Source organism: Pristis pectinata, chromosome 9 (assembly GCF_009764475.1).
Source record: "Pristis pectinata isolate sPriPec2 chromosome 9, sPriPec2.1.pri, whole genome shotgun sequence".
Classification (NCBI taxonomy): domain Eukaryota; kingdom Metazoa; phylum Chordata; class Chondrichthyes; order Rhinopristiformes; family Pristidae; genus Pristis; species Pristis pectinata.
In genome coordinates, this window is record NC_067413.1 from 10,427,018 (window position 1) to 10,452,218 (window position 25,201).

Consider the following 25,201-nt stretch of genomic DNA (forward strand, 5'->3'; position numbering starts at 1 on the left):
ATGAGTGAGTAATGAAGATAACTTACATAAGTTTCCTTAGTTTTTTCTTGGCATAACATTAGATGGTGCTGTTGCCCTCAATTATCATTTTGCTGATAAGTGAAGTATCATAAAACAGATAACCCATATTCACACCTTTTAGTCATGCCATTGCCAACTCTGTCCCAAAGTATGCTAAATGTTGGTATCAAGTTATCTTTATTTCCGTGTTTAAGCATGCATGTTCCTGGTCCAGAATTGATAGTCAAATTTATTGTATTATGAAAGAGAGCAGCATTATTTATCGCACAAAAAAAAGCAATCCAATTTTTCTTTCAACTCGTGTCTGCTGCTTTGTGCACTTTTTTTAATTCCATTGGTAAGGTTACTGCAATCTGTTCTCCCTGGAAGTGGCTCCAGTGGAAATAATCACAGAATTCTGGTACCAAAAGAGAATACTTACCTTGTTTTGCTGTGCTAATTCTTCTGTTTTAATACTAATCCTTGTTACCAGTTACGGATACAAACTTTAATCTTGGTTAGCCAAGTACACACTAATAACTAGTTCGTGTCAAAGTCTCTTGGCTTAAATGTCTTAAATTATAGTGTTTCTCTCTTTTTCTGAATCTGATTTGCATTAGTCTATGTTATAAGAATTCAACCTGTTAATGTAGTGTGAACTACCAATGGAAAATACAAATCCTGAAATATTCCTTTGCATTTATCCTTGATCCAAGAAATTATTTCAGATATGACAAGGCACACGATGATAGAGTTAGAGTTATACAACACAGAAACAGCCCCTTCGGCCCAACTCGTCCATGTCCACCAAGCTAGTCCCATTTGGCCCATATCCCTCTAAACCCCTCTGAGCCATGTACTTATCCAAATGTCTTTTAAGCATTATTATTATACCTACCTCAACCACTTCCTCTGGTAGCTCATTCCATATATGCACCACCCTCTGCATGAAGAAATTGTCCCTCAAGTCCCTTCCTCTCACCTTAAACTTATGCCTTCTAGTCTTCAGTTCCCCCTCCCTGAGAAAAAGATTATGTGTGTTCACCCTATCTATATCCCTCATGATTTTGTACACATCTATAAGGTCATCCCTCAGTCTCCCACGTTCCAAGGAATAAAGTCCCAGCCTGCCCAACCTCTCCCTATAATTCAGGCCCTCGAGTCCTGGCAACATCCTCGTGAATCTTCTCTGCGCTCTTTCCAGTTTAATGATGTCTTTCCTATAACAGGGCAACCAGAACTGTATGCAATACTCCAAGTGTGGCCTCACTGACATCTTGTACAACTGCAACGTTACGTCCCAACTCCTATACCCAAGGTTCGGACAGATGTGCCAAACACCTTCATCACAGGCACAAGAAAGACTATAGATCCATAGAACAATACAGGCCCTTCAGCCCACCATGTTGTGCTGACCTTCAAACCACTTCTAAAACTAGCTAACCCCTTCCTCCCACATATCCCTCTATCTTAAATTCCTCCATATGCTTGTCCAACAATCTCTTGAACTTAACCAACGTATCAGCCTCCACCACCACCCCAGGCAGCGCATTCCACGAACCAACCACTCTCTGGGTGAAAAACCTCCCTCTGACGTCTCCCTTGAACTACACCCCCCCAGTTACCTTAAAGGTATGCCCTCTTGTATTGAGCATCGGTGCTCTGGGAAAGAGGTGCTGGCTGTCCACTCTATCTATTCCTCTTAATATCTTGTATACCTCTATCATGTCTCCCCTCATCCTCCTCCTCGCCAATGAGTAAAGCCCTAGCTCCTTTAGTCTCTCCTCATAATCCACACTCTCTAATCCAGGCAGCATCATGGTAAATCTCCTCTGCACCCTTTCCAACGCCTCCACATCCTTCCTATAATGAGGCAACCAGAGCTGGACACAGTACTGCCAAGTGTGGCCTAACCAGAGTTTTGTAAAGCTGCATCATTACTTCGTGACTCTTAAACTTGATCCCACGACTTATGAAAGCTAACATCCCATAAGCTTTCTTAACTACCCTATCCACCTGTGTGGCAACTTTCAGTGATCTGTGGATATGAACCCCCAGATCCCTCTGCTCCTCTACACTGCCCAGAATCCTGCCATTTACCTTGTATTCCGCCTTGGAGTTTGTCCTTCCAAAGTGTACCACCTCCACACTTCTCCGGATTGAATTCCATCTGCCACTTCTCAGCCCAGCTCTGCATCCTATCAATATCCCTCTGTAAGCTTCGACAGCCCTCCACACTATCCACAACACCACCGATCTTTGTGTCATCTGCAAACTTGCTAACCCACCCTTCCACCCCCTCATCTAAGTCATTAATAAATATCACAAAAAGTAGAGGTCCCAGAACTGATCCTTGTGGGACACCACTAGTCACAGCCCTCCAATCCGAATGCACGCCCTCCACCACAACCCTCTGCTTTCTACAGGCAAGCCAATTCTGAATCCGCATGGCCAAGCCTCGCTGGATACCTTGGCCTCTGACCTTCTGAAGAAGCCTACCATGCGGAACCTTGTGAAACTCCTTGCTAAAGTCCATGTAGACCACATCTACTGCACTACCCTCATCAATCTTCCTGGTCACCTCCTCAAAGAACCCTATCAGGCTTGTGAGGCAAGATCTTTCCTTCACAAATCCATGCTGGCTGTCCTTAATCAGTCCATGATTCTCTAAATGCTCATAGATCCTATCTCTTAGAATCCTTTCTAGCAGCTTACCCACCACAGACATAGGCTCACTGGTCTGTAATTCCCTGGACTATCCCTACTACCTTTTTTGAATAAGGGGACAACATTCGCCACCCTCCAATCCTCCGGTACCATCCCCGCGGAAGCGAGGACTCAAAGGTGCTAGCCAACGGTTCAGCAATCTCCTCCCTTGCCTCACGAAGCAGCCTGGGGAATATTCCGTCAGGCCCCAGGGACTTGTCTGTCCTAATATTTTCTAACAGCTCCAACACATCCTGTCTCTTGATATCTACATACTCTAGAACATTACCTTTACCAACACTGTCCTCAGCGTCATCAAGACCCCTCTCCTTGGTGAATACTGAAGAGAAGTATTCATTGAGAACCTCACCCACTTCCACAGCTTCCAGGCACAGCTTCCCACCTTTGTCTTTAATTGGACTTGCCTTTACTCTAGCCATCCTTCTGCTTTTAACGTACGAGTAAAAAGCCTTGGGATTCTCCTTAACCCTACTTGCCAAAGCCTTTTCATGTCCCCTTCTCGCTCTCCTCAGCCCCTTCTTAAGTTCCCTCCTTGCTACTCTATATTCATCACGAGCCCTGTCTGATCCTTGCTGCTTATACCTTACATATGCTGCCGCCTTCTTCCTAACTAGTTTTTCCACCTCTCTTGTCACCCATGGTTCCTTCACCCTGCCATTCCTTCTCTGCCTCACCAGGACAAATTTATCCCTAACATCCTGCAAGAGATCCCTGAACATCAACCACATCTCTATAGTACATTTCCCTTCAAAAATGTCATCCCAATTTACACTCTCAAGTTCTCGCCTTATAGCCTCCTAATTCCCCAATTAAATTTCTTCCCGCCTTCTTTGCTCCTATCCCTGTCCATGACAATTCTGAAGGTTATGGAGCAGTGGTTGCTGTCTCCCAAATGCTCACCCACTGATAGATCTGTCACCTGACCCGGTTCATTACCTAAAACTAGATCTAATATGGCATTTCCTCTGGTCGGCCTGTCAACATACTGTGACGGGAATCCATCCTGGACACACTTAACAAACTCCGCCCCGTCTAAGCATTTGGCACTAAGCAGGTGCCAATCAATATTTGGGAAGTTGAAGTCTCCCACTATAATAACCCTGTTATTTTTGCATCTTTCTAAAATCTGCCTCCCAATCTGCTCCTCAGTATCTTGACTGCTACCAGGGGGCCTATAGAATACTCTCAGTAGAGTAACTGCTCCTTTTTTCCTTCCTAACTTCCACCCACATTGACTCTAGAGAGGATCCTTCTACATTATCCACCCTTTCTGCAGCTGTAATAGTGTCCCTGACCAGTATCGCCACCCCTCCCCACCCCACCATCCCTTTTAAAACACTGAAAACCAGGAATATTCAATATCCATTCCAGCCTTGATGTCAGCCATGTCTCTGTTTCCCCCCTACTTAGTTTTTTCCTACTTAAATATTTCTAACAGATAAACCTTACCTTGACTTACCAGCTACTCACCTGCCTTGCCCCTTTACGCCGAAGCCCCTTGAGCCAAAGCCTAATCACTCTGCTGCCCGGTCCAACACTGCCCGCTGGATATGGCGGTTTGCTTTTTAAACTGCCCGCGCTTTATCTGCTGACGTCAAGTGCCAGCGCAGTCCTGCCCCCACTATTCCCGATGAGAACTTATATAAAAACTTATAAAAAAGAACCTTATAAAACAAAACCTTATAATAAAAACCTTATATAAGAAAAAAGAAAAACTTATCTGTTCCGAAGTCTCGACGCCTGCCGAAGCGAAACCCACGAAACCATGTCACTAATAGTTCTCCACACTCTGCATCTTCATTCTTTGTATTGGCAAAGCACAATTGTATACTGTTCAGTCTTCCTGAGCTGAGCCTTCCTCTCTACAATGGTCGACTGAGCCCTTGACACATCTTTGCTCTCACCCCTGTCCTCCTGGACAGAACCGCCCTGGTCCTCGCAATCCCCACCATCAGCCTCCATGTTCAACAGATCATTCATGGCAATTTCCACCACCTTCATTGCAATTCCATCACCAGATAGATCTTTCTCTCCCAACATTAAGAAGGTTCTATCCCCTTTATGGTTCAGTACTACCACAGGAGAGGCAATACCTGTCCTTTTACCTCTTCTCACCATCCAGGATCGTAAACCGTCCTAGGTGAAGTAGGGTTCACTTGCACTTCAATCTAGTAAGTTGCATTTGGTGTACATGATATGGCCTCTTCTACATTGGAGAAGCCAAATGCAGATTTGCTAACAGGTTTGCTGAGCACCTGCATTCAGACCCAGAGATTTCCTTTGCTTGCTACTTAAGTTTTCCATACCACTGCACTCTGACCTATCCTTAGTGGGGCTTCCTGCACTGTTATGAAAGGTAAACTTTAGGAACAGCACCACATCATCTATATGGGCATATTACAACTGTTAGGATGCTATTGTGATTTCAACAGCTTCGTATAACTCGCTTTTTCTTTTGTTTGACAACTGGTAGTTCTATTGTAGTAGGTCATCCATCTGTAATATTTGCTCAGTTTTTTCCCCTCTCCATAGTATGGTCTAACTTTATAGGTGTTCTCTGAAGTTCTGTATTTTGCAGCTTTCCCATTTCTTTCTTCATAGTCTCTCTCTCTCAGTCTCTGTAACTCTCCTTGTTTATCTGGTTACTTCAGCAAAAACTTATTCCCATGGTAACCCTGGTCTCACCTAATCAGAGAGAGTCCCTTTGCCCTGCCCATTCCTCTCCCACACTCTCTGCAACTTAAAATTAACTTTTCTCTCATTCGCAGTTCTAATGAAGGGTCTGTGATATGAAAAGTTAACTCTGTCACTCTGTGGAAAGAGTCTGGTCTTTTCAACATTTTGTTTTTATTTCAGACTTCCAGAATCTGTTTTTTAAAATAATTATATTCAACATCAACTTATCTTATTTTACCATATTTTACCAATGTGTTTATTCACTGAAAAGCTCGATTAGATATTTTGATTGTTTGTATAATGTTATGTGATGCTGAATTTTCCTTTAGGCTGCAGAATCCAGCTGTTTTCTAGCACAGCCGGAAAATATCCTCATTCGTCCTGGGGAAGAATCTGAAGTAGTTGTTTCATATACACCAAAGGATGCACAAAGTGAAACGCAAAGGTATAACTTCAGTCTTTTTTTGGATACAACTGATATTCAAATTCAATTGCAAATTCCACTTTGTTTCCACCCTTCCTTAGCAAATGCATCTAGTTTGCGAAGACTGTTACCATCGTGTTCAATCCCACGTCCTTATTCTGAGTGCTTACCTCCGTCTACACACGACCTGTGATCCTTTGCTGATAAACTATGTATGTGCTCAAGATTCATCTTCCGATTTGACTTCTGTTAAGCTGACTGTCCTTCCTCCATCTTCTGTAAACTTCAGCTTGTTTAACATCTGCCACATGCATGTTACTCTGCACCAAATCATGCTCTCCTATCACTCCTGCCCTCACTATCCACTTTGGCTTTTGGCCTTAATTAAAAGTATTATCCTTGTTAATTTCTCCACTTTAAGTTATCCATGTCCTAGTCTAAGGAAGTTCCTAACTAAATCTTTGTCCATTTTTTAAAAACTGTCCAAACAATTTTCTTCAACCTATCTGTTGGACAACCCATGTAACCTTTTCCTTGTCTCGGCATCCCCTTTCTTTATTTACATTAGTGAAATGGTTGAGACATTCCTTCAAAAATATTCTAGAACACAAGAAAATAGTAGGCTACCGGGCCCCTCAAGCCTGCCCCAGCATTCAATATGATCATGGCTGATCTTTGCTAGCCATGACTCCTATTGTGTCAGTTGCCCATAACCTCTTAATCTTTCAAATATTTATCCATCTCTATATTGAATATACTGTATCTCATGATTTGGCCTCCACCACCCTCAGGCCAAAGAATTCCAGAAGAAATTTCCATGCACCCCAGTTTTAAATGACCGGCTCCTTATTTTGTAGCTTTGTCCCCTTGTTTGTGATCTCCCACCAGTGAAAACATCTACCATGTCAAGCCCCCTTAACATCTCACATGTTTAAACACCGTCATGCCTCATTCTTCTAAACTCTCATGAATACAGATTCAAACTGTCTAACCTCTCCCCTTCCCTCCTGCAGATTATTCATGTAAATAGTGAATAATTGGAGGCCAAGAACTGATCCCTGGGATACTCCACTAGTTGCATCCGTACAACTTGAAAAGCACCCATTTACTCCAGCTATTTTCTATATGACGGCCAGTTTTCAATCCATGCTGACACACTTCCCCATCATACATTGGGCTCTTAATTTATGCACCAGCCTCTTGTGTGGCACCTTATCAAATTCCTTTGGAAACCTAAATACACTGCATCTACAGGTTTCTGTCTATCAGCACTCCCTGTCACATTCTCAAAGAATTTGATCAAATTTGTCAAACCTGATTTGTCCTTCATAAAACCATGTTGATCAGGTTTGATTATATGCAGATTTCCTAAATGACTAGTTACTTCCACTTTGACTCTAGCATCTTACCAACAATAGATGTTAAACTGACTGATCTGGAGTTCCCCACTTTCTGTCTTCCTCCATTTTTGAATAAGGGTGTCACACTGGTTGTTTTCCAATCTTCTGATACCATCTTGGAATTTAGCAAGTTTGGAAAAATTTGAACTGTCTCTGCAGCCACTTCCTTTAAAATCATTGGGTGCATGGCATCAGGTCCCACCAATTTGTCTGCTTTTAGCAATGTAATTTTCTGTAATACTTTATCCCTTGTAATTGGGATTTTTACAAGTTCCTCGTCATTTGAAATTAGCCCATCTGTTATCTTGGGGACATATACAGTATCCTCCATAGTGAAGCAATATATACAATTTAGTGACAAAGTTGTATGTACTCGGTTTTCAAGGTTTGTGATGCAAAGTCCATCTGATATATTACAGCACCAATTTGGGTAGTATTAGTATCCTAATGAAAGAAGACTTGCCTGAACTGCATGTGGGGACAAGAGAAGTCCATTATACATCACAAATACAGTAATTTTGTATTTCATTCTCTTTGGAGAGAGGAAGAGAGTTATTGTTTCATTTCAATTATCTTTTTTCAGGAGGCTAAGGGGTGACCTTGTAGAGGTTTATAAAATCATGAGGAGAATAGAGAAGGTTGGTTAGTGAGTCTTTTCTCCAGAGTAGGGAAGTCTAAGACTAGAGGCAAGTTTAAGGTGAGATGGGAAAGATATAAAAAGGACCTGAGAGGTAACTTTTTCACAAGGATGGCGGGTATATGGAATAAGCTGCCAGAGGAAGCAGTAGAGGATGGTACAACAACTGTTTAAAGGACATTTGGGCAGGTATGTGGATAGGAAGCATTTACAGAGATATGGGCAGGGAAATAAGAATATCTCAAGTAGTCAGCATAGACGAGTTGGCCCAAAAGGCCTGTTTCTCTGCTGTATAACTTTGATTCTAAGAATTGTTTCTTTCTCCACAGATATTGCTTGTAATGAGCATTTTTTATTCTAACTGTATGGTATCTACAGTATTTCACCTTTTGGATTTGCAATTATGTTCACTCCATTGATCTTGTTTTAAAGCTGCTCTGTCAATAAAATAAGTGAACAAATTGTTATTATGATGTTTGAAGGTAAAGTCATTGTAAATACTAAGCATTGCAACAGAATTATTCTCTTTTAGCCACTTGGCTATTCTGGTTCAGCCTTTTGGTCCCCAATATGAAGTTGGCTTGAAAGGAATGCTTTGGAAACCTGAATTGGATCAATCCGTTTCTTCACCATCAAGCTCCTCAGTGGAGATACCACCAATTCTGTCCAACAAGCAATTTATGGCATGGGGAGGAGTTTCTCTTGGAAGGACAGTGTAAGTACCATTTTTAGTGACTTCTCCGGTGAAAGACGCTGTCCATATTTACACCACTATTTCTAGCTACATTGAAGTGATAGGGTAATTCCTATTTATATTTTTCATAATTTCTCACGATCTAAGAGGCAGTCATTTGAATCATACTAGGAATCTTCTAAGAGCCAGCAGTTGCATTGCCCCACTTACTTCCCTGTAATCCAGTCTCTCTCCCATGTCCATCAACTCCACCCTGATCTTCCTGCTACCCACCTGTACTGGTTGTAATTTACATTAGCTACTGACCAGTATGTCTTTCCACCATCAGTAAAATAGCTTTTTTTAACTATTTATGTTTTAACCAGCTTGCATATTTGCATACATTACCTACTGACCAGTATGTCTTTCCACCATCAGTGAAATAGCTTTTTTTAAACTACTTATGTTTTAACCAGCTTGCATATTTTCTCAGTGTGCTGTTCTTTTTCATCTTGCAGTCATCAGAAACTTGTGCTTAGAAATAGTTCGACTGTTGCACAGCAGTTACGCCTGTTGATCAAAGGTCAAGATCAAGACTGCTTTCAAGTAAGTTTTAACTCAGATTCTGTGATGTAATTTGCATATGGGAATGAAAGGAAATAACCATACCCTAAAGATTATCTTTGTTTCGAAGGAGATGCATTTTCAAAGTGCCACTTCATGTTGTTTTCATGTTTGTTATGGATGATAATTTTTTGCCTCTGTGACAAGTCAGTGGTGATATTAAATGCTGGAAGTAACTTGTGTGAGATCATGCAGTGTATTTTCAATGCACGTTGTTGGAAAATTGATGTAGTTTAGAAGAAATTGTCATGACTGTCAAATCTATTTGGTCAGAATTCAGGGCCAGCATGTTCCTGTGAGGAAGAAAGATAAGGATGGCAAGGTTTGGGAACCTCAGATGATGAGATTTTGTAGAAATTTAGTCAAAAAGTAAAAGGAAGCATAAATATGGTTTAGGAAGCTAAAATTGGGCAGAGCCCTTGAGGAATATAAAGGAAGCAGGAGAAAACTTGAATAAGGAATCAGGAGGGCTAAAAGGGGGCCATGAATTGTCCTCGGCAAGTAGGACCCCAAGGCATTTTATGCATGCATTAAAAACAGCAGGGGAGCAAGGAAAAGGGTAGCTCCAGTGGAAGACGAGGGGGAATTTATGTCTGGAGCCAGAGGGAGCAGGCAAGGTACTAAACGAGTCCTTCGCATCAGTGTTCACCAAAGAAATTGGAGGAGTATGATATTCTAGGGCACGTTGCTATAAAGAAGGTGGTGCTGTTAGGTCTCTTGAATATTAAGGTGGACGTCCCCAGGTTCTGATGAGATCTTTCCCAGGTTATTGAGGGAGGCAAGAGAGGAGACTGGGCCGTGGCAGAGATCTTTGTATCCATTGCCAAGTTCTCAGAGGATTGCAGAATAATCAATGCTCTTCCTTTAAGAAGAGCAATAGGGATAATACAGCAAATTATAGGTTAGATACTCGCATTTGGAAAAGCATGGACTTCTATGGCATAGTCGGCATGGGGCAGGTTATGTCTTGCGAACTTGATTGAGTTTTGTTGAGGAGATGACAAAGCTGATTGATGAGGTTAGAACAGTGGATGATGTCCACATGGACTTCAGTAAAGCATTTGACAAGGTCCCTCATGGTAGGCTGATCCAGAAGATTAAGGAAGAGAAATGGCATATGAAGGTTAATCCAGGTAGGTGTAAGGAGTTACACTTTGGGAGGTCAAATGTAAGAGGAAAGTAAACAGTAAATAAGACCCTTAAGAACATTGATGTTATTAAGAGATTTTGGAGTGCAAGTCCATAGCTCCCTGAAAGTAGCAACACAGGTGGTTAGGGTGGTAAAAGATATATATGGCATGCTTGCTTCATTTGATTGGGGCATTGAGTATATAAAAAAAAAATTGGCACGTTATGTTGCAGCTGTATAAAACTTTGGTTAGGCCACATTTGCACCATTGTTTGCAGTTCTGGTCACCGCATTACAGGAAGGATGTGGAGGCTGGGAGGGTGCAGAAGAGATTCGCCAGGATCTTGTCTAGATTTAAGAGTATTAGCTATAAGGAGTGATTGGACAAATTTGGATTGTTTTCTTTGGAGCTGAGGCAACCTAATAGAAATGTATAAAAATTATGAGAGGCACAGATAGGGTAGAGTCTTTTTCCCAGTGTGAAACTGTCAAATACTAGAGGGCATAGGTTTAAGGTGAGAAGGGGAAAGATTAAAGGAAGTTTATGAGGCAAGTTTTTTGTTAAACATCAAGTGGTAGGTGCTTGGAATGTGCTGAGGGGAGATGGTGGAATCAGATATGATCTCAATGTTTGAGGTATTTAGACAGGCCCGTGAGCAAGCAGCAAATGTAGAGATATAGACCATGTGCAGCCAGATTGGATTAAGTTACTTTGGCATCATGGTCGGCACAGACATTGTGGGTCATAGGGCCTGTTCCTATGGTTTACTGCTCTACATTCATGTAGTATTTTTTAGGAGTATTTGTCAAACATTTTTTAAATGTCTGAAATTGAGTTTTGATTGAATGTCTGTCTTTGTAGTTACAGAGCATATTTGGCCCTGAAGAGAGGTTGACCAGTAATCGTGAATTGATGGTTTGCCCCAAAGAAGATGTTTGTGTGCATCTTTTGTTTGCACCAACAAGGGTTGCTTGTATGTTGGCAAGACTTGAAATTAAGCAATCAAGGATACGGTCAACTCAACCAGGAGTAAAATTCACAGTATGTATGTGGTGCTGGATTAAAGAAAACAAAGCGAGCAAAGAATTCTGTAAAATGGATTGTTTTAATGATTTGAGTTGGTTCTTGTCCCTTGTCAAAGGGGCTAATAATCCTAAATTGCTTCCCCTGTACATGTCAAAAACTCAAAACTGCTAGATTCTGCTCTTAGATATAGGGTAAAAGACAATGCCAAGTGTAGTCAAACCGGATGTGCCATACCCAAGTTACATTGACAGAAAAAAAGTGCAGAACCAATCAAAATAAAATAGGAATGGGCATGTTCAAAGATATATATGAACAGGGCAGAAACCACAGTAACAGTCTCATATTAAATTCATGTCCTTTTACACAAATTAATAAAGGCCTTAAACTTGTTCCTGTATTATGTAATTGCATCATGTGATTCACAAAATTTAACCGAACAATCAATGTGGTTGTACCAGAATGGTGGACTCTGCAAATGACCAGTAAATTGGGACTAATAGTCTGGAGACACGAGACTGCAAACGCTTGGTCTTGTCAATGTAGAGTAGGCCACATTGGGAGCATGAATGCCATTGAGGTTGGAGGAGGTGCGCCAAATCTTTGTCTCATCTGAAAGGGCCCTGGGTGGTGGCAAGGGAGGTGTAAAATCAAGTGTTGCATTTCCTACAGCTGCAGGGGATAGTCCCATGGGTCAGGGAGGGGTAGGGAGAAAGGGATGAGCAGAGAGAGTGGTCCCTACGGAAAGCAGAAAGAGTTGGGGAGGAGAGATGGCATTCTGTTGCAGCTGGCAGATGTGGGATCCCGTGGTGGGATCCCATTGCAGCTGGCAGACGTGAAGGATGAAGTGCTGGATGTAGAGGTTGCTAGGGTGAAAGGTTGAGACTTGAGGAACCCTATTTCTGTTCTGTCAGAGGGGAGGGGATGTGAGTGTGCAAGTCCAGAAAACGGAGGAAATGCAAGAGAGGTCCTCATCAACCACAGTTGAAGGCAGGCCATGTTTCCTGAAATTGGAAGACACTTCAGATCTCCTGCAATGGAAGGCCTCATCTCTGTTTCTGCAGATGCAGCGGAAACAGAGAAACTGAGAGACAGGGATAACATCCCTGCAGAGTAGGAAGGGGTGAAGTCCAGGTCAATGTGGGAGTCAGTGGGTTTATAGTAAATGCCAATGAAAAGTCCTGAGAGAGAGGAGCAGAAAAAGGGAGGGAAGCATTGGAAATGGTCCAAGTGAATTTGACAGCAGAATGGGAAGTTGGTCACGAAGGTGATAAAATAGATGAGTTCCGCGCAGGTGTAAGCAGCAGCACCAATGCAGTTGTCGGTGTAATGGAGAAAGAATTGGGGAGTGGTGCCAGGGAAGGTTTGGATCAAGGAGTGTTCCATATAGGCAACGAAAAGACAGTTATAGTTGGGGCCCATGCAAGTGTCCATGGCTACACCTTGGATTCGTAGGAAGTGAGAGGAATCAAAAGAGAAGCTGTTCAGGGTGAGGACAAATTCTGCCAGGCAAATGAGTGTTGTGAAAGGGAACCGGTTGGATCTTTGTTGCAGAAAGAAGTGGAGAGCTTGAAGTCCTTCCTGATGGAGGTGTATAAAGGTGGGCACCCAGGGAATTGGAAGTTGTCAAAATGATGGAGGGTTTGCGAGGTGTCCTGGACGTAGGTGGGAAGGGGAAAAAGAATAGTCAAAGTATGAGAAGATAAGTTGAGTGGGGCAAGAGCTGGCAGAAACAATCGGCCTTTTGTTTGCGAATCTTGGGTAAGAGAGAGTGCCCAAATATGGCATTTCTTCTATCAGGTTGGAGGCTGTGGAGTGGATTTCTGATGTGATGGGATCTTTGACGGTGGCTGGTGTTCGATAGTGGGGTTGTGGTCTGGGGTGGTTATGAGGAGATGTCTGAGAGCTTCTGTCTGACCTCTAAAGTTAGAGGTGATTAGTTAGTGATTGGTGCAAAAAAATGACAGTCTGCATGGTACAAAAATGATTGAAGTTTTATTATGTTAATGTTAAAGGGTTTTTCTTTCTTCCAGATTCCACTTTCAGGTTATGGAGGAACAAGTAACATTATACTAGAAGATGTCAAAAAAACCTCTGGCAGCTATGTGCTGAATTTAAATGATATCACACCAGACAAAGTCAGCAAGATCAGTTTCTATATGAGAAATACAGGTTCTCGAGCTGCTTATGTCAAGGCAGTTTGTTTCGAGGATTCACAGATAAAAAACATTATGAATACCAAAGTTATAAAAGTTTCTCCAGCCCAATTTGTACTCAAGGAACGGACTCGACAGGTAAGAGTGGTTTCTTTAACGAACATCCACAATTTGTTTCTGCTATAGCGGAATCTGTTCTAATGTTACTGATCGGCTTTTACAGATACTGCCCTCCCCATCCTTTTCCCTTTTTGAAGCACTTATCCATGCAACACCTGCCTTTTTACTCAGTCCCTTCCCACTATTCAGGGATCTGATCGGTTTTGCAGGTGAAGCAGCGATTCATTTGCACTTTTTTAATCCGATTTATTGCATTTGGTGCTCAGAATGTTGTCTTCTCTGCACTGGAGAAATCAGATGCAATTGGGTAACTTCTTTGAAGAACATCTCTGTACAAGGATGATGCTGTGTGTTTTGTCACCTGCCACTTCTCTACGCAATCCCCACTCTTGACCTCTGCCTAACTGTTCCAATGAAGCCTAACTTAAGGAGCAGCACTACTACTTCTGTGTCAGTGCGTTGCAGCCCTCAGAACTTGGTACTGAGTTCAATAATATCAGGTAACCAGGTTTGTGTCAGAATTGTCCAATTCTGATGCAAGGTCATCCACTTAAACTTGGTTTCTCTCCCTCCACATTTCTGCCTAAGCTGCTGAGTATTTCCTGCATTCTATTTTATTTCAGATTTCCAACAACTGCTGTGCTTGCCTCTGAGTTCCAGCAAGTTCTTTTGTTTCACGGATCATGTCCTGATACATCTAATAACTCGATGGCTTCAAAAGCATTGTGTCACCTGGACAGCCTTGGTCTCCACCCTAGTTATTTCTACCACTCCCTCTGTCTGCAACTTAAAACTCATCTGTTTTTCACTTTTCTGATTCTAATGAGGGTCTTTGGCCTGTAAAGTTAACAGCAGTTTCTGTTTTTCAGAGCATCTTTTATTTCACTTGGGAGCAATGGGGAGGGTTATAGGTAGAATATCCTTGTAGCACCACAAAAACAGTGCCCTGAAGGTGCAAGTTCTCCAAGACCTGGTCACAGTATGTTGTAGGGCCATGGCAGGCTTCTTTTATTATGCATCTCTCAGAGCAATGCTTTTTGTCATTTAGTGGAATATATAGTTGGTTTCTACAAAAAGAAAATCCCCACTGTGGCATTGGCTGAGATTAGTGTTTTTTTTACTCTATCTGCTATTGACCGAGTTTATTGTAATGCAGTTTTGGAGCTTTCATAATCACATTGGCCTAAATATTGAATGGTGTGAAACGATAAAAGTAGTATACATGTGCAGCTTCTCAAATGTACCAGGACTGGTCAATAGTTATACCACACAGAAACAGGCCTTTTGGTGCAACTCATCTATGCTGATCAAGATGCCTTCTTGAGCTAGTGCCATTTGCCTGCATTTGGCCTATATGCATCTAAACCTTTCCTATCCATGAACCTGTCTAAATATCTTCAAAATGTTGTTATTGTACCTGCCTCAACCACTTCCCCTATTATTATACCCACCATCCTGTGTGGGAAAAACTTGCTTCTCGGGTCCTGTATAAATCTTTCCCCTATCACCTTAAACCTATGCCCTGTAGTTTTAGACTCCCCTACCCTAGGGAAAAAGTCTGTGACCATCCACTTTATCTATGCCCCTCCTGATTTAATAAAACTCTCTAAGGTCACCTCTCAGGCTCCTTCTTCACTTGGGGAAAATGTCCCAGCCTATCCAGTCTTTCAAGCCCGCCAGGATAATGTAGCTCTGAGTAAAGATTGGATAAACTTGAATGGTTTTCTTTGTAAGACTGGAGACCAAAGAGAGACTTAAATGAGGTGTTTTAAATTTTGAAGTGGCGTAGCAGAGGAGGGATCAAAAATCTAGGTTGTAGATTTGAAGTGATGGGGGTGGTCGGGGGGGTGCAGGGGGTGAGAGGATTTTTTCCTTCAGCCAAAGGAAGGTAGCGGTCTTGAATTCACTACCTGAAAAATGTTAGAGGCAAAATACTCACCATTATTGGTAAATTGGTTTATTATTGTCAGATGTACCAAGGTACAGTGAAAGACTTGTTTTGCATGCCGTTTTACATTTAAGCAGTAGATGGACGTGTATTCGAAAATTGTGATATGAAACACGACAGACCTGAGATTAGGCTGGCTAGCTCTTTTTTGACAGGAAAAGACATGGGATGACTACCATCCTATGTTGCAAATTTTATATCATGTGCCTTATTTATAGACTATTAAAGGGAGCAGATATTTGGAATGTATACAGATTTTTAAATAAATTATTGAGAAACATGGCTTACCTGAAGTCCCATCTTTGAACTAGATGGGATCTCAGATAAGACTGGTTTCTCGATGTCCAATAATTCCAGATGGTAAAAAGCCCCCAAGCCCAATATTTGAAGGAGAAAAGCATGTTCTGCTGATTAACGTTTCCATTTTTTTTGTAGGGCCTTGTTATGTGCAAAGTAATATTCCCCATTTTTGTTGCACGAAAGCGACACTGCATCATTGATTTCAGATCAACTACCTTTTTATTGTGATAACTGCCACTCTTAATTTTGTTCTAATTTTAAGAACAATTTCTTTTTGCCCCCAAAGCTTTTCACTTTTGTACTCTTGGTTTCTACCTTCAGCATTGAATCCTCCATTTGCTGTAAGGGGCCCATATTGTCAGTTAGCATTGCCTGAATCAACTGCTAACCACTTGGACGTGACACAAACCAGCTCGCATTTTGACACAATACTCTGTTGCATATCTAAACTGGACTGCTCTTGGAAGGGCAAGTATATTCTGCTGATGTTACATATGATAATGGAAGTTGCAGTTGCATTTTCCTTCATGCTCTCAATGTTTTCTGAAATTTAAATGGCTTCCTTGCCTTTGTTCAGTCCAGACCACTTGACATGCAAGATAATTTTGTTTCAATCCACCAAAAGTTTCTCTATCTCTTCAGGCAATCACGGTAACCTGCCATGCCAGTCCAAGAGAGCGCCTTCAGTATGGAACTGATACAGCACTGCTTTGCATGATTTGCTTCTTTTGTGGAGACGAGGTGGCACGACAGCAACTGAGAAGGTATGTGATTTGAGATTTTTTTTGTCCTTTGTGTTCATGATACTGGTAACATTTTGCAATTTCTTCTAAGTTGTTTCAGGGCATTGAATTTAATTTCCAATCTCATTTTGATATGCTGCTGACTAGTTTTACATAGTCCATGCCAGTAGCTTATCAGGACATATGGGCTATAGAGGGGAAAAGTAATGAAGTTTTTTTAACTGCCTGGATAGATATTGGCCCCTGTTTATGGTGATGTGTTGACATCAAGTGGTAAATCAGAATTTGGGAATGGTGACTGAATAATCAAGACTTTCAGGGTCATTTAAGAATAGAATCTCGCAAAGGCCATCAGGGCTGCTTACAGCAATAGGTCAAGAAGCTGTCTGTCTGTCTTCATAGTCTAGAGTTGCATTGACAGAGTGAAATGATTGAGATTGGGTGTGCAGTCTGTAAATTTAGTGCCTGAATATTTAATAAATTTTGGCACTTTTCACCCCAGTTCTATATTAATATTCTATGGGTGATTTTGTTCAGGTTCGTTGACCTAAATAAAACGTTTATTTTTTTTAGTGTAATGTCCCATTTGAGGACAAACTGAGAGAGATTGGCTTATTCTCATTCAGAAGAATGAGAACAGAATTGATAAAGACTTATGATGCTAAGGAATTGTCAGGGAAGTGCCTGGATTACAGTTTCTTCAGGCTGGAGAATCTGGAAATAGGATATATAAGCAAAGAATAATGTTTAAGTATATAGGAGAGATGAAAATTTTCTTCATTCATGTTTGTGAATTTTTATATTTTTCTGCCTTTAGAAGGCTGTGAATATCATCATACTGATGAATCTTAGTGTGCTAAGTGAATTAGTAATAAACTAGTGTGCAACTAGACTGAAGCCATAGGATCAGTCTTGATGTTCAGTGGCAGAGCAAACTCAAGGGCCTGCTTCCACTTGTATATCTTTTATGTTCGGCGTTTGTGATTAGGCTTATTGAAGCAATGGGAATTTTATTCACTTGCTGGCTGTCCTGAGGCTGAAATGAGAGCTTCATTTTAAATATAAGTATTTTCTTTGAGAAATCATTATTTTATGCTTAAAATGCAATAAATCCAATCCTCTATTGCCTCCCAACCCTTGTGTTTATCACAGAGCACTTGCCTGCAATCATCAGGGACTCAAGCAGATCATTAGTGGAAACAGTCCACTGCAAAAGATAGACTTCACTCAAAAGTTTCCTGGTGAAGAATTGGTATCAGAAGGTATTGATTTTTTTTTTATTTTCCAAATTAATTAGTCACATGGTAGTTTTAGTGGATGCTCTTGAGTTACTGACACTGAATACTCAATTTCTACCTGTTAACGTTTAAGGTTTTTCAAAACTATTTGATCAGCCACTTTGTGTCTGGTGAAAAGTATATTTGATTTTTACCTTTTCATCTTTGTTTTGAATTTGTGGCAAAATAATAAAAAAAAATCTTGTATTTGGGGTTGAAATATTTACATCTAACCTTTAGTTCTTGAGTGGAAGGTTTTATGTTAACTATTTTTTAGAGTTTATGCACAGATGTAAGTCAGTTCAGTAGGGGTCTGAAAATCCAACTTTTTCGCTTCTTCTGAGAAGCTGCATTTGGCAGTATCTTGTCGTTAAGGCAGCAAGAATCTGGGCAGTGCAGACCAAGAAGAGTCGGGCTTCATTCAGTCAGTTAATTGATATCAACCAGATCATTGAGGATGGCTTCAGCACCCATGACTTTTACAGATGGGTTTTTGATTGCATTTCCTAGAATGGACGATTGAGCAGACACTGAAGGCAAATGTTCATTATCGTACGGTTGCACTGTATGTAAAAGCAGAAATTTGTTTGACAGAGCTTTCAAAATAGTAAACATGTATTAGAATAAAAATAATTACACAAAGCTTCAAACGGACATACTAAAGTTACTGTTTGTGATTTGCTTCTGTGTAGTCTATGACATACCGAAAAGACCAAATGATGTCCATGTTTTTTATGGAAGTCAGAAGAAAGTGATGCTTTCTGTAATGACAAGTTCTGCATTCCGTGAGTCTGATAATACAGAAGGCTTGGATTCATTTTCATCTTCTCAAGGGATGAATGTAGGTTCTGAAAGGTACTTGAAGTTTCTCGATTATTATTTTACTCGGGATATTTAGCTGTTTTGTATTTTGTTTACTTTATTCATGATAATTAATTACCTTTTCATTTGAACTATATTTAAGATTAATATGGTGAAATAGTAATTTGTTGCTGTGTAAAAAGAAAGATTTAAATGCTTATTTAGAAGTAAATTGAATTTTGGAAGTTTTTTTAAATGGTAAACCTAATAAAAGTGCTTAAAAATGAAAAAATAAGCTAATGTAATTTTCATTGCAGTGTGCTTGGAAGTTCAGAAAGAAATCCATCTAATGCATCATTGGATGTTCTTCCAGTAAGAGGACCACAAGGCTCTCCATTGCTTTTGCATAATTCTAATCAAGTGCCAAACCAGTCACCCAAGCCCAAGTATTCATGGGCAGTGCGGCCTGAGCATTTAATTCTTACTGTGCCGTCAACAGGTGAGTTATGTGGCAATGTAGTTACCTTGAAGTTAAGAATAAGGAAAGGTATAATGGAGGACTTCTCATTAGTCATCTCTAGAATGATACCACAAGACAACTTGTCTGCATCCTTTCACCAGAGGTAATGGTCCAATTCAAATTGCCAAGAAAATAGTTCATTTTAAATAAGCATTTTTAACCTGCAAACACCTTGAAGTGAAGGGTTTAAGCTGTTTTCTCTTTTTCTTCTGAACAGTACATAAGTCTTTGAATTGAAAACGTGTAGTCAAATAGTTCTATCTGGTTTCATTATCTTTCCCAACCTTTCATCTTTCCCATTAGGTCTTTGCTATTAAGTTATTTTTCCCATTAGATCTGCCAGGGCATGTAACCATTCCTTCCAGGTGAAACAGCAAGTTATTTGTATTGCTTTAAATTTAATGTACTTTGGTGCTCAAGCCATGGTATCTTTTTTTTGTTGCAAATTACTACTTCTCATGCAAATGGAGTGACCACTTAACTGACCTCCTCCATTGTCCATAACTGTAACCCTGCCTTTCTGGTCACCTGCTCTGCATTGTACCTTTCACTGTTATGGTGATGCTCAACAGAAGCTCAAAGAATAAAACTTAAATCTTTTGATTAAACATATGAAGGGTTCCTGCTCTGACAGATTAACTGTTTCTCTTTCCACAGATGCTCCCTGACTTCCTGAGTTTTTTTTTGCAGCATTTTCCTGTTTTTTTTGGAGAATTTTGATTTAGTGCTGGAAATTGAAATAGTATATCTCATATTTCTTATGACACAGAAGGAAGCTATTCGACCTATCAAGTCCATGCCACTTCTCAGAGCAATCCCTTCAATCCATCGTCCCTCTTATTTCCCTGTAATTTATTTTCTCACGTGCACCCATGAACTCTTCTCTGATTCTCCTACCTCCTGTCTTCACTGGAAGTAATTTTAGGACAGCCAATTAATCTACTAAACAGCACATCTTTGGAATGTGAGAAGCAACCAGTGAACTGGAGAAAATCCACACGGTGACAGGACAATGTACAGACTCCACACAGATGGCATCAGAGATTGTGATTGATTGAACCTGGATTGCTGGAGCAGTGATTTCTCCGTTCCTGTGGATTTGCTAGCTATATTGGATAGGGTATCCATGCACTTGATAAAAATCAACTAAATAACCATCACCAGATAGTGGTGGATTCTTGGTCTATTTGCCATAATGTTACAAATATGTGGATAGTTCTCTTTGAACAGCAAAATCACATTCAGGTCACATGTATATATGACAAAGTGCAGATAAGAGGCTTCCATGTACCTTCACTGGAGGTTTAAAATTGGCTACATAGCTTTGCTTCTAGCAGTCTAATTTGGGTGGCACAGTAGCGTAGTGGTTAGCGTGATGCTATTACATTGCCAGCGATCGGGGTTTGATTCCTGTCGCTGACTGAAAGGAGTTTTGTACGTTCTCCTGTGTCTGCGTGGGTTTCCTCCGGTGCTCCAGTTTCCTCCCACATTCCAAAGACGTATGGGTAGGTTAATTTGGGTTAAAATGGGTGGCGCGGACTCGTTGGGCCGGAAGGGCCTGTTACCACACTGTAAATAAAATTTTAAAAAATTTAAAATTTCCACTTTTATAGATGGATCAGTACCAACTGGGACGGGTACAGATTATAAACCACTCCGCTCGGTCTCTGTCTTTCGAGCTGTCTTGGCCAGCGCACTCTTTAACAGTGGACACCCCAACATGGAGTTGTTGACCCAGAGTATGTATAAATTTGTTTAGCATTTAAATGAGAAGAGTTTTTTTTGACTATGACTTGATGTGCAATTTATTTCCACTTTAGATAAAATCAGGAAAAATACATCAGAATATCAGTAATTTGATATAAAACTATTTACGTAACAATAAAAAGATTCACCAGTTCAGAATATTGGAACTCCCAACTTACACCATTGGAAATCCATGTAGTAGCAGAGTTGAAAAAAGCAGTTTACCACTCTCTGCTAGTAGTTAGGGGATAGGCCGTAAATGCTTTCCTTTGCAGCATAATTTTTTTATTCCACTAATTAACTGAAATAGACAATACTTGTTAAATTAAGTTGTGAGGCTGTAATTAAGTTTTAACACAGTTAAAAGTTCACCTGATTGCATGTGCTTGAATTCTTTCTACCATTTTCCATGGTGTTGCAATGTCACATTTGTTTTAATACTGAATCTAACAACAAAATACCAGTGTTGCAAAGCTGGTCTTAGAGCTGGACAACATGAATACCAATTTCTGGATTTCCACATTTAATTGTGTATACAGCTACTGGAAATTGCTTTCCAATTTATTTCATAACAATGACCCCTGATTAGCTTTACTATTAATTCCTCCTTGCAAAATCCAGGTCAACATTTAGTTGCTTATTTTTTCCCCTTTCTTTAAGTGTGGTCTTGATTAGTATTTAACTAGAAGAACATGCTGTTTTAATTAATCTTTCTTAAACAGTTGACAAATGTATAATCCTGGACTTTATGAACAAAACATTAAAGTATGAGAAGTAGTAGGCAGCTGGATTGAAACCTGGAAAAATTTGTTGTCTGGAAAACTTGGCACAATGATTATGAATTTGTAGTTTTTTTTCCCCTCTCTTTTACCTACACAGATGAAACAATGTGTTATGTAATGGGAAAATCTGTGGGAAAGGCAATCGACTTTGAGTTTGATGCCATTATGTCAGAATCACAAAACTGCAGTGCAGATGAAGAGCACAGCAGAGCTGCGCTCTGAGACCCCTGCTCACGTGTCCTTGGACTGGAGGGAGCATCGCAAAGGAGGGCTCGGCTGTGACTGACAACCCACTCAACGGAGAGATGTCATATCCAAATCTTATTGCCCCAGAGTGTTGAGTGACTAAAATTTAAAAATTGACAACATTTGTTTCTTTTGCATTTTGTGTTACTTACTTTTCCCCACAAATTCTGTTTGAGCGAATTTTATTCACCTCTCTAATTTTTTGGTAGTGATTTGTGAATTTCAGAAGGGCAAACTTCCATAACCTGAATGGCCATCACATGGGGGGTGGGGTCGCTTGTAGTATTTATTTGTAAGGAGGATTGTAGTGCATTGAAATTTTTCATGTAGAGAAAGGCCTTCCCATAGTTACATAATGCTTTGCTTTTTTTCCATCAGGAGCCATTTACTAATTCTTGTGAGTCCAAATCCTTCTCTTGTTGCGAAACCTTCTGCTGTGCCATGGAGTGGACAGATTTATGTACACTGTGATAATCAGCAGCAGGTAAGGAATGTACAGTATTATTTGGGGTTAATTAATTTTTGATGTGGGGTTTCCTGTTTTATTCTGGTGACTACTGCCTGTGACAATGCAGAATGAAGTGGGGGTGGAAGAGGGAAAGTGCATGGCGAAGGATTTTCTTTTATCTTTCACGGGATGAGGAAGTTGCTGTTAATACTAGTGTTACTTGTCCATCATTAATTGCCACTGGAATGACCACAGTCAGTTGTGGACATCAAGGAAGGTTGTCTAAGGCTATAACAGCATATAGTTCAGATGGAAATTACTGTGGAGCATTGGCACATGGAAATTAATCCTAACAAGTGCAAGGTTGATGCATTTTGAAAAGGCAAATTAGGGTAGAACATATAGAATAAATGGTAGGATGCTAAGAAATGTTGACGAACAGAGGGGTTTTGGAGTTCAAGTCCATAGTTCCCTGAAGTGGCAGCACAGGTAGATCAGGTGGTGAAGAAGGCATTGGCATGCTTGCCTTGATTGGTCAGGGCTTAGAATATAAATGTTGTTTTACAACTTTTAACAAAATCTTGGTTAGATCATACTCAGAGTATTGTGTGCAGTTTTGGTCACTACACTACAGGAAGGATGTGGTTCCACTGGAAAAAGTACAGAGGAGATTCAGGATGTTGCCTGGATTGGAGGACTTTAGTTATAGGGAGAGATTGGAAAGGTTAGGCTTGTTTCCCTCTGGAACAAAGGCAGGCTGTGGGGTGAACCTGATTGAGGTGTATAAGATTACAAGAAGCAGAGATAAGGGTGGATTGTCAGAATCCCTGTTCCACAGGCAGGGGTATAAAAAAACAAGAAGGCATAGGTTTAAGGTGAGAGGAAGAAGTTTTAGAAAGTTCCCCCAAAATCCCTTTTATCAGAAGAGGTGGTGGAGTCGGACACGATCACTACATTTAAGAGACACTTAGACCGAGCATTGGGAATGCAGCATTTCTGTGAATAAAGGAATACCTGAGGTTTTAATACTATGTGGCGCAAACACTTTTAAATTAAATTTTGCATTCTCATTTTGATACTTTAAAAGGTTGAAGCTTGAGTATAGCCAAAATGAGCAAGGTCATTTGAGTATTATTACCAAACTCACCCTATTATGTCCTTTTGTTTCAGTATTATGCAGAGTTTAACTAGTAACTTTTTTTAACTTTTATTTTCAGTTAATTAAAGTACAAATTCGGGGAAGATGTCACAATGGACACTTCAGTAGCTGTACAAAAGCCCAAATGTGGTACTGGACTCGAAACCTTGGACTCCTAACGTACATCCATCAAAGATTCCATCTAAGTCTCCACCCAGCAAACTAAAGATAAAGAATCGAACTGTACATTTTCCTCTAACGGCAGCTGGGTCAAGCTCGGGTAAACTAATGGAAAAAATTTAATTACTCTATTGTCTATGTTTCCTGATCATATACTGCTCATAGATAATTGGAAGACTGCATCCTAAAATCTGGTGGGAACTTTCCATCAGTCTTCCATCACCTGATCCTCTAGCATTGACTTTGACACAACCATTTTGTTCAGCTGATAAGAAATGTCATGTAGAGACAGATAAATTCTGTCCTCTTAGTCTCTCTTCCCTATATTCTCATTGAAGAGGTTCAAAACAAAAAGTTTCTGCAAGTTCGGCATGCATGTGGGAGTCTTCCAAAATATTCAAAGGATTTGTAAAGCAAATAGAGGTTGGAGGTAAGCCAGTAGTTTGGCCAATAATTGAGCTCGTAGGTGATAAGATTACAGTGGAAAATTTTTGAATGGGAGTGGGTGCAGTACTTGCAGAAAGAACACAGAACATGATGCCCATGAAGTGGGGTGGTCAGGAGTTTAGGAGAAGTGGCGTTGATGGGTTAGGCCATGAGTTTCGTGGACAAAATGAACTTGGAAGAGTGAGAGGAGAAAGGGTTCACCAGAAAAGCTGGGAAGAGCAGTGGACATTCGGTGTGGAAGATGAGAAAATGGGAGCAAACTGGCAGAGGTTACTGACTGGATGGTTGTGGTCTTGATCATGAGCTCCTTGCACCCACTGGAAGATGGAGGACACAGGAGATTGGTTTAAGGTCATGGCTTGCAGTGGAAGAACAAAAGAAATAAAAACAATAGGCCATAAGGCCCAAATCAAGTTGAGTTTGTCATGTGCACAAGTACAGTGAGATACAGTGGCATGCAAAGTTTGGGCACCCCGGTCAAAATTTCTGTTAGCGTGAATAGCTAAGCGAGTAAAAGATGACCTGATTTCCAAAAGGCATAAAGTTAAAGATGACACATTTCTTTAATATTTTAAGCAAGTTTACTTTTTTATTACCATCTTTTACAGTTTCAAAATAACTAAAAAGGAGAAGGGCCCGAAGCAAAAGTTTGGGCACCCTGCATGGTCAGTACTTAGTAACACCCCTTTGGCAAGTATCACAGCTTGTAAACGCTTTCCGTAGCCAGCTAAGACTCTTTCAATTCTTGATTGGGGGATTTTCATCCATTCTTCCTTGCAAAAAGGCTTCTAGTTTTGTGAGATTCTTGGGCCGTCTTGCATGCACTGCTCTTTTGAGGTCTATCCACAGATTTTTGTTGATGTTTAGTTCAGGGGACAGTGAGGGCCAGGGCAAAACCTTCAGCTTGTGCATCTTGAGGTAGTCCATTGTGGATTTTGAGGTGTGTTTAGGATCGTTATCCTATTGTAGAAGCCATCCTCTTTTCACCTTCAGCTTTTTTACAAAAGGTGTGATATTTGCTTCCAGAATTTGCTG

General features: G+C 40.6%; 1 protein-coding gene across 1 annotated transcript in view; it reads left to right on the top strand.

Moving 5' to 3' along the window:
• Window positions 1-25,201, top strand: part of cep192 (centrosomal protein 192) — a 104,365-nt gene that overhangs the window by 59,486 nt on the left and 19,678 nt on the right. The window contains 15 exon segments of the mRNA XM_052023440.1: window positions 5,733-5,848; window positions 8,397-8,579; window positions 9,056-9,143; window positions 11,153-11,332; window positions 13,348-13,608; window positions 16,481-16,602; window positions 17,734-17,843; window positions 18,551-18,713; window positions 18,977-19,175; window positions 20,793-20,888; window positions 20,890-20,918; window positions 22,332-22,437; window positions 23,619-23,639; window positions 23,641-23,690; window positions 23,692-23,819. Coding sequence (XP_051879400.1) covers window positions 5,733-5,848; window positions 8,397-8,579; window positions 9,056-9,143; window positions 11,153-11,332; window positions 13,348-13,608; window positions 16,481-16,602; window positions 17,734-17,843; window positions 18,551-18,713; window positions 18,977-19,175; window positions 20,793-20,888; window positions 20,890-20,918; window positions 22,332-22,437; window positions 23,619-23,639; window positions 23,641-23,690; window positions 23,692-23,819 — 1,852 coding nt within the window.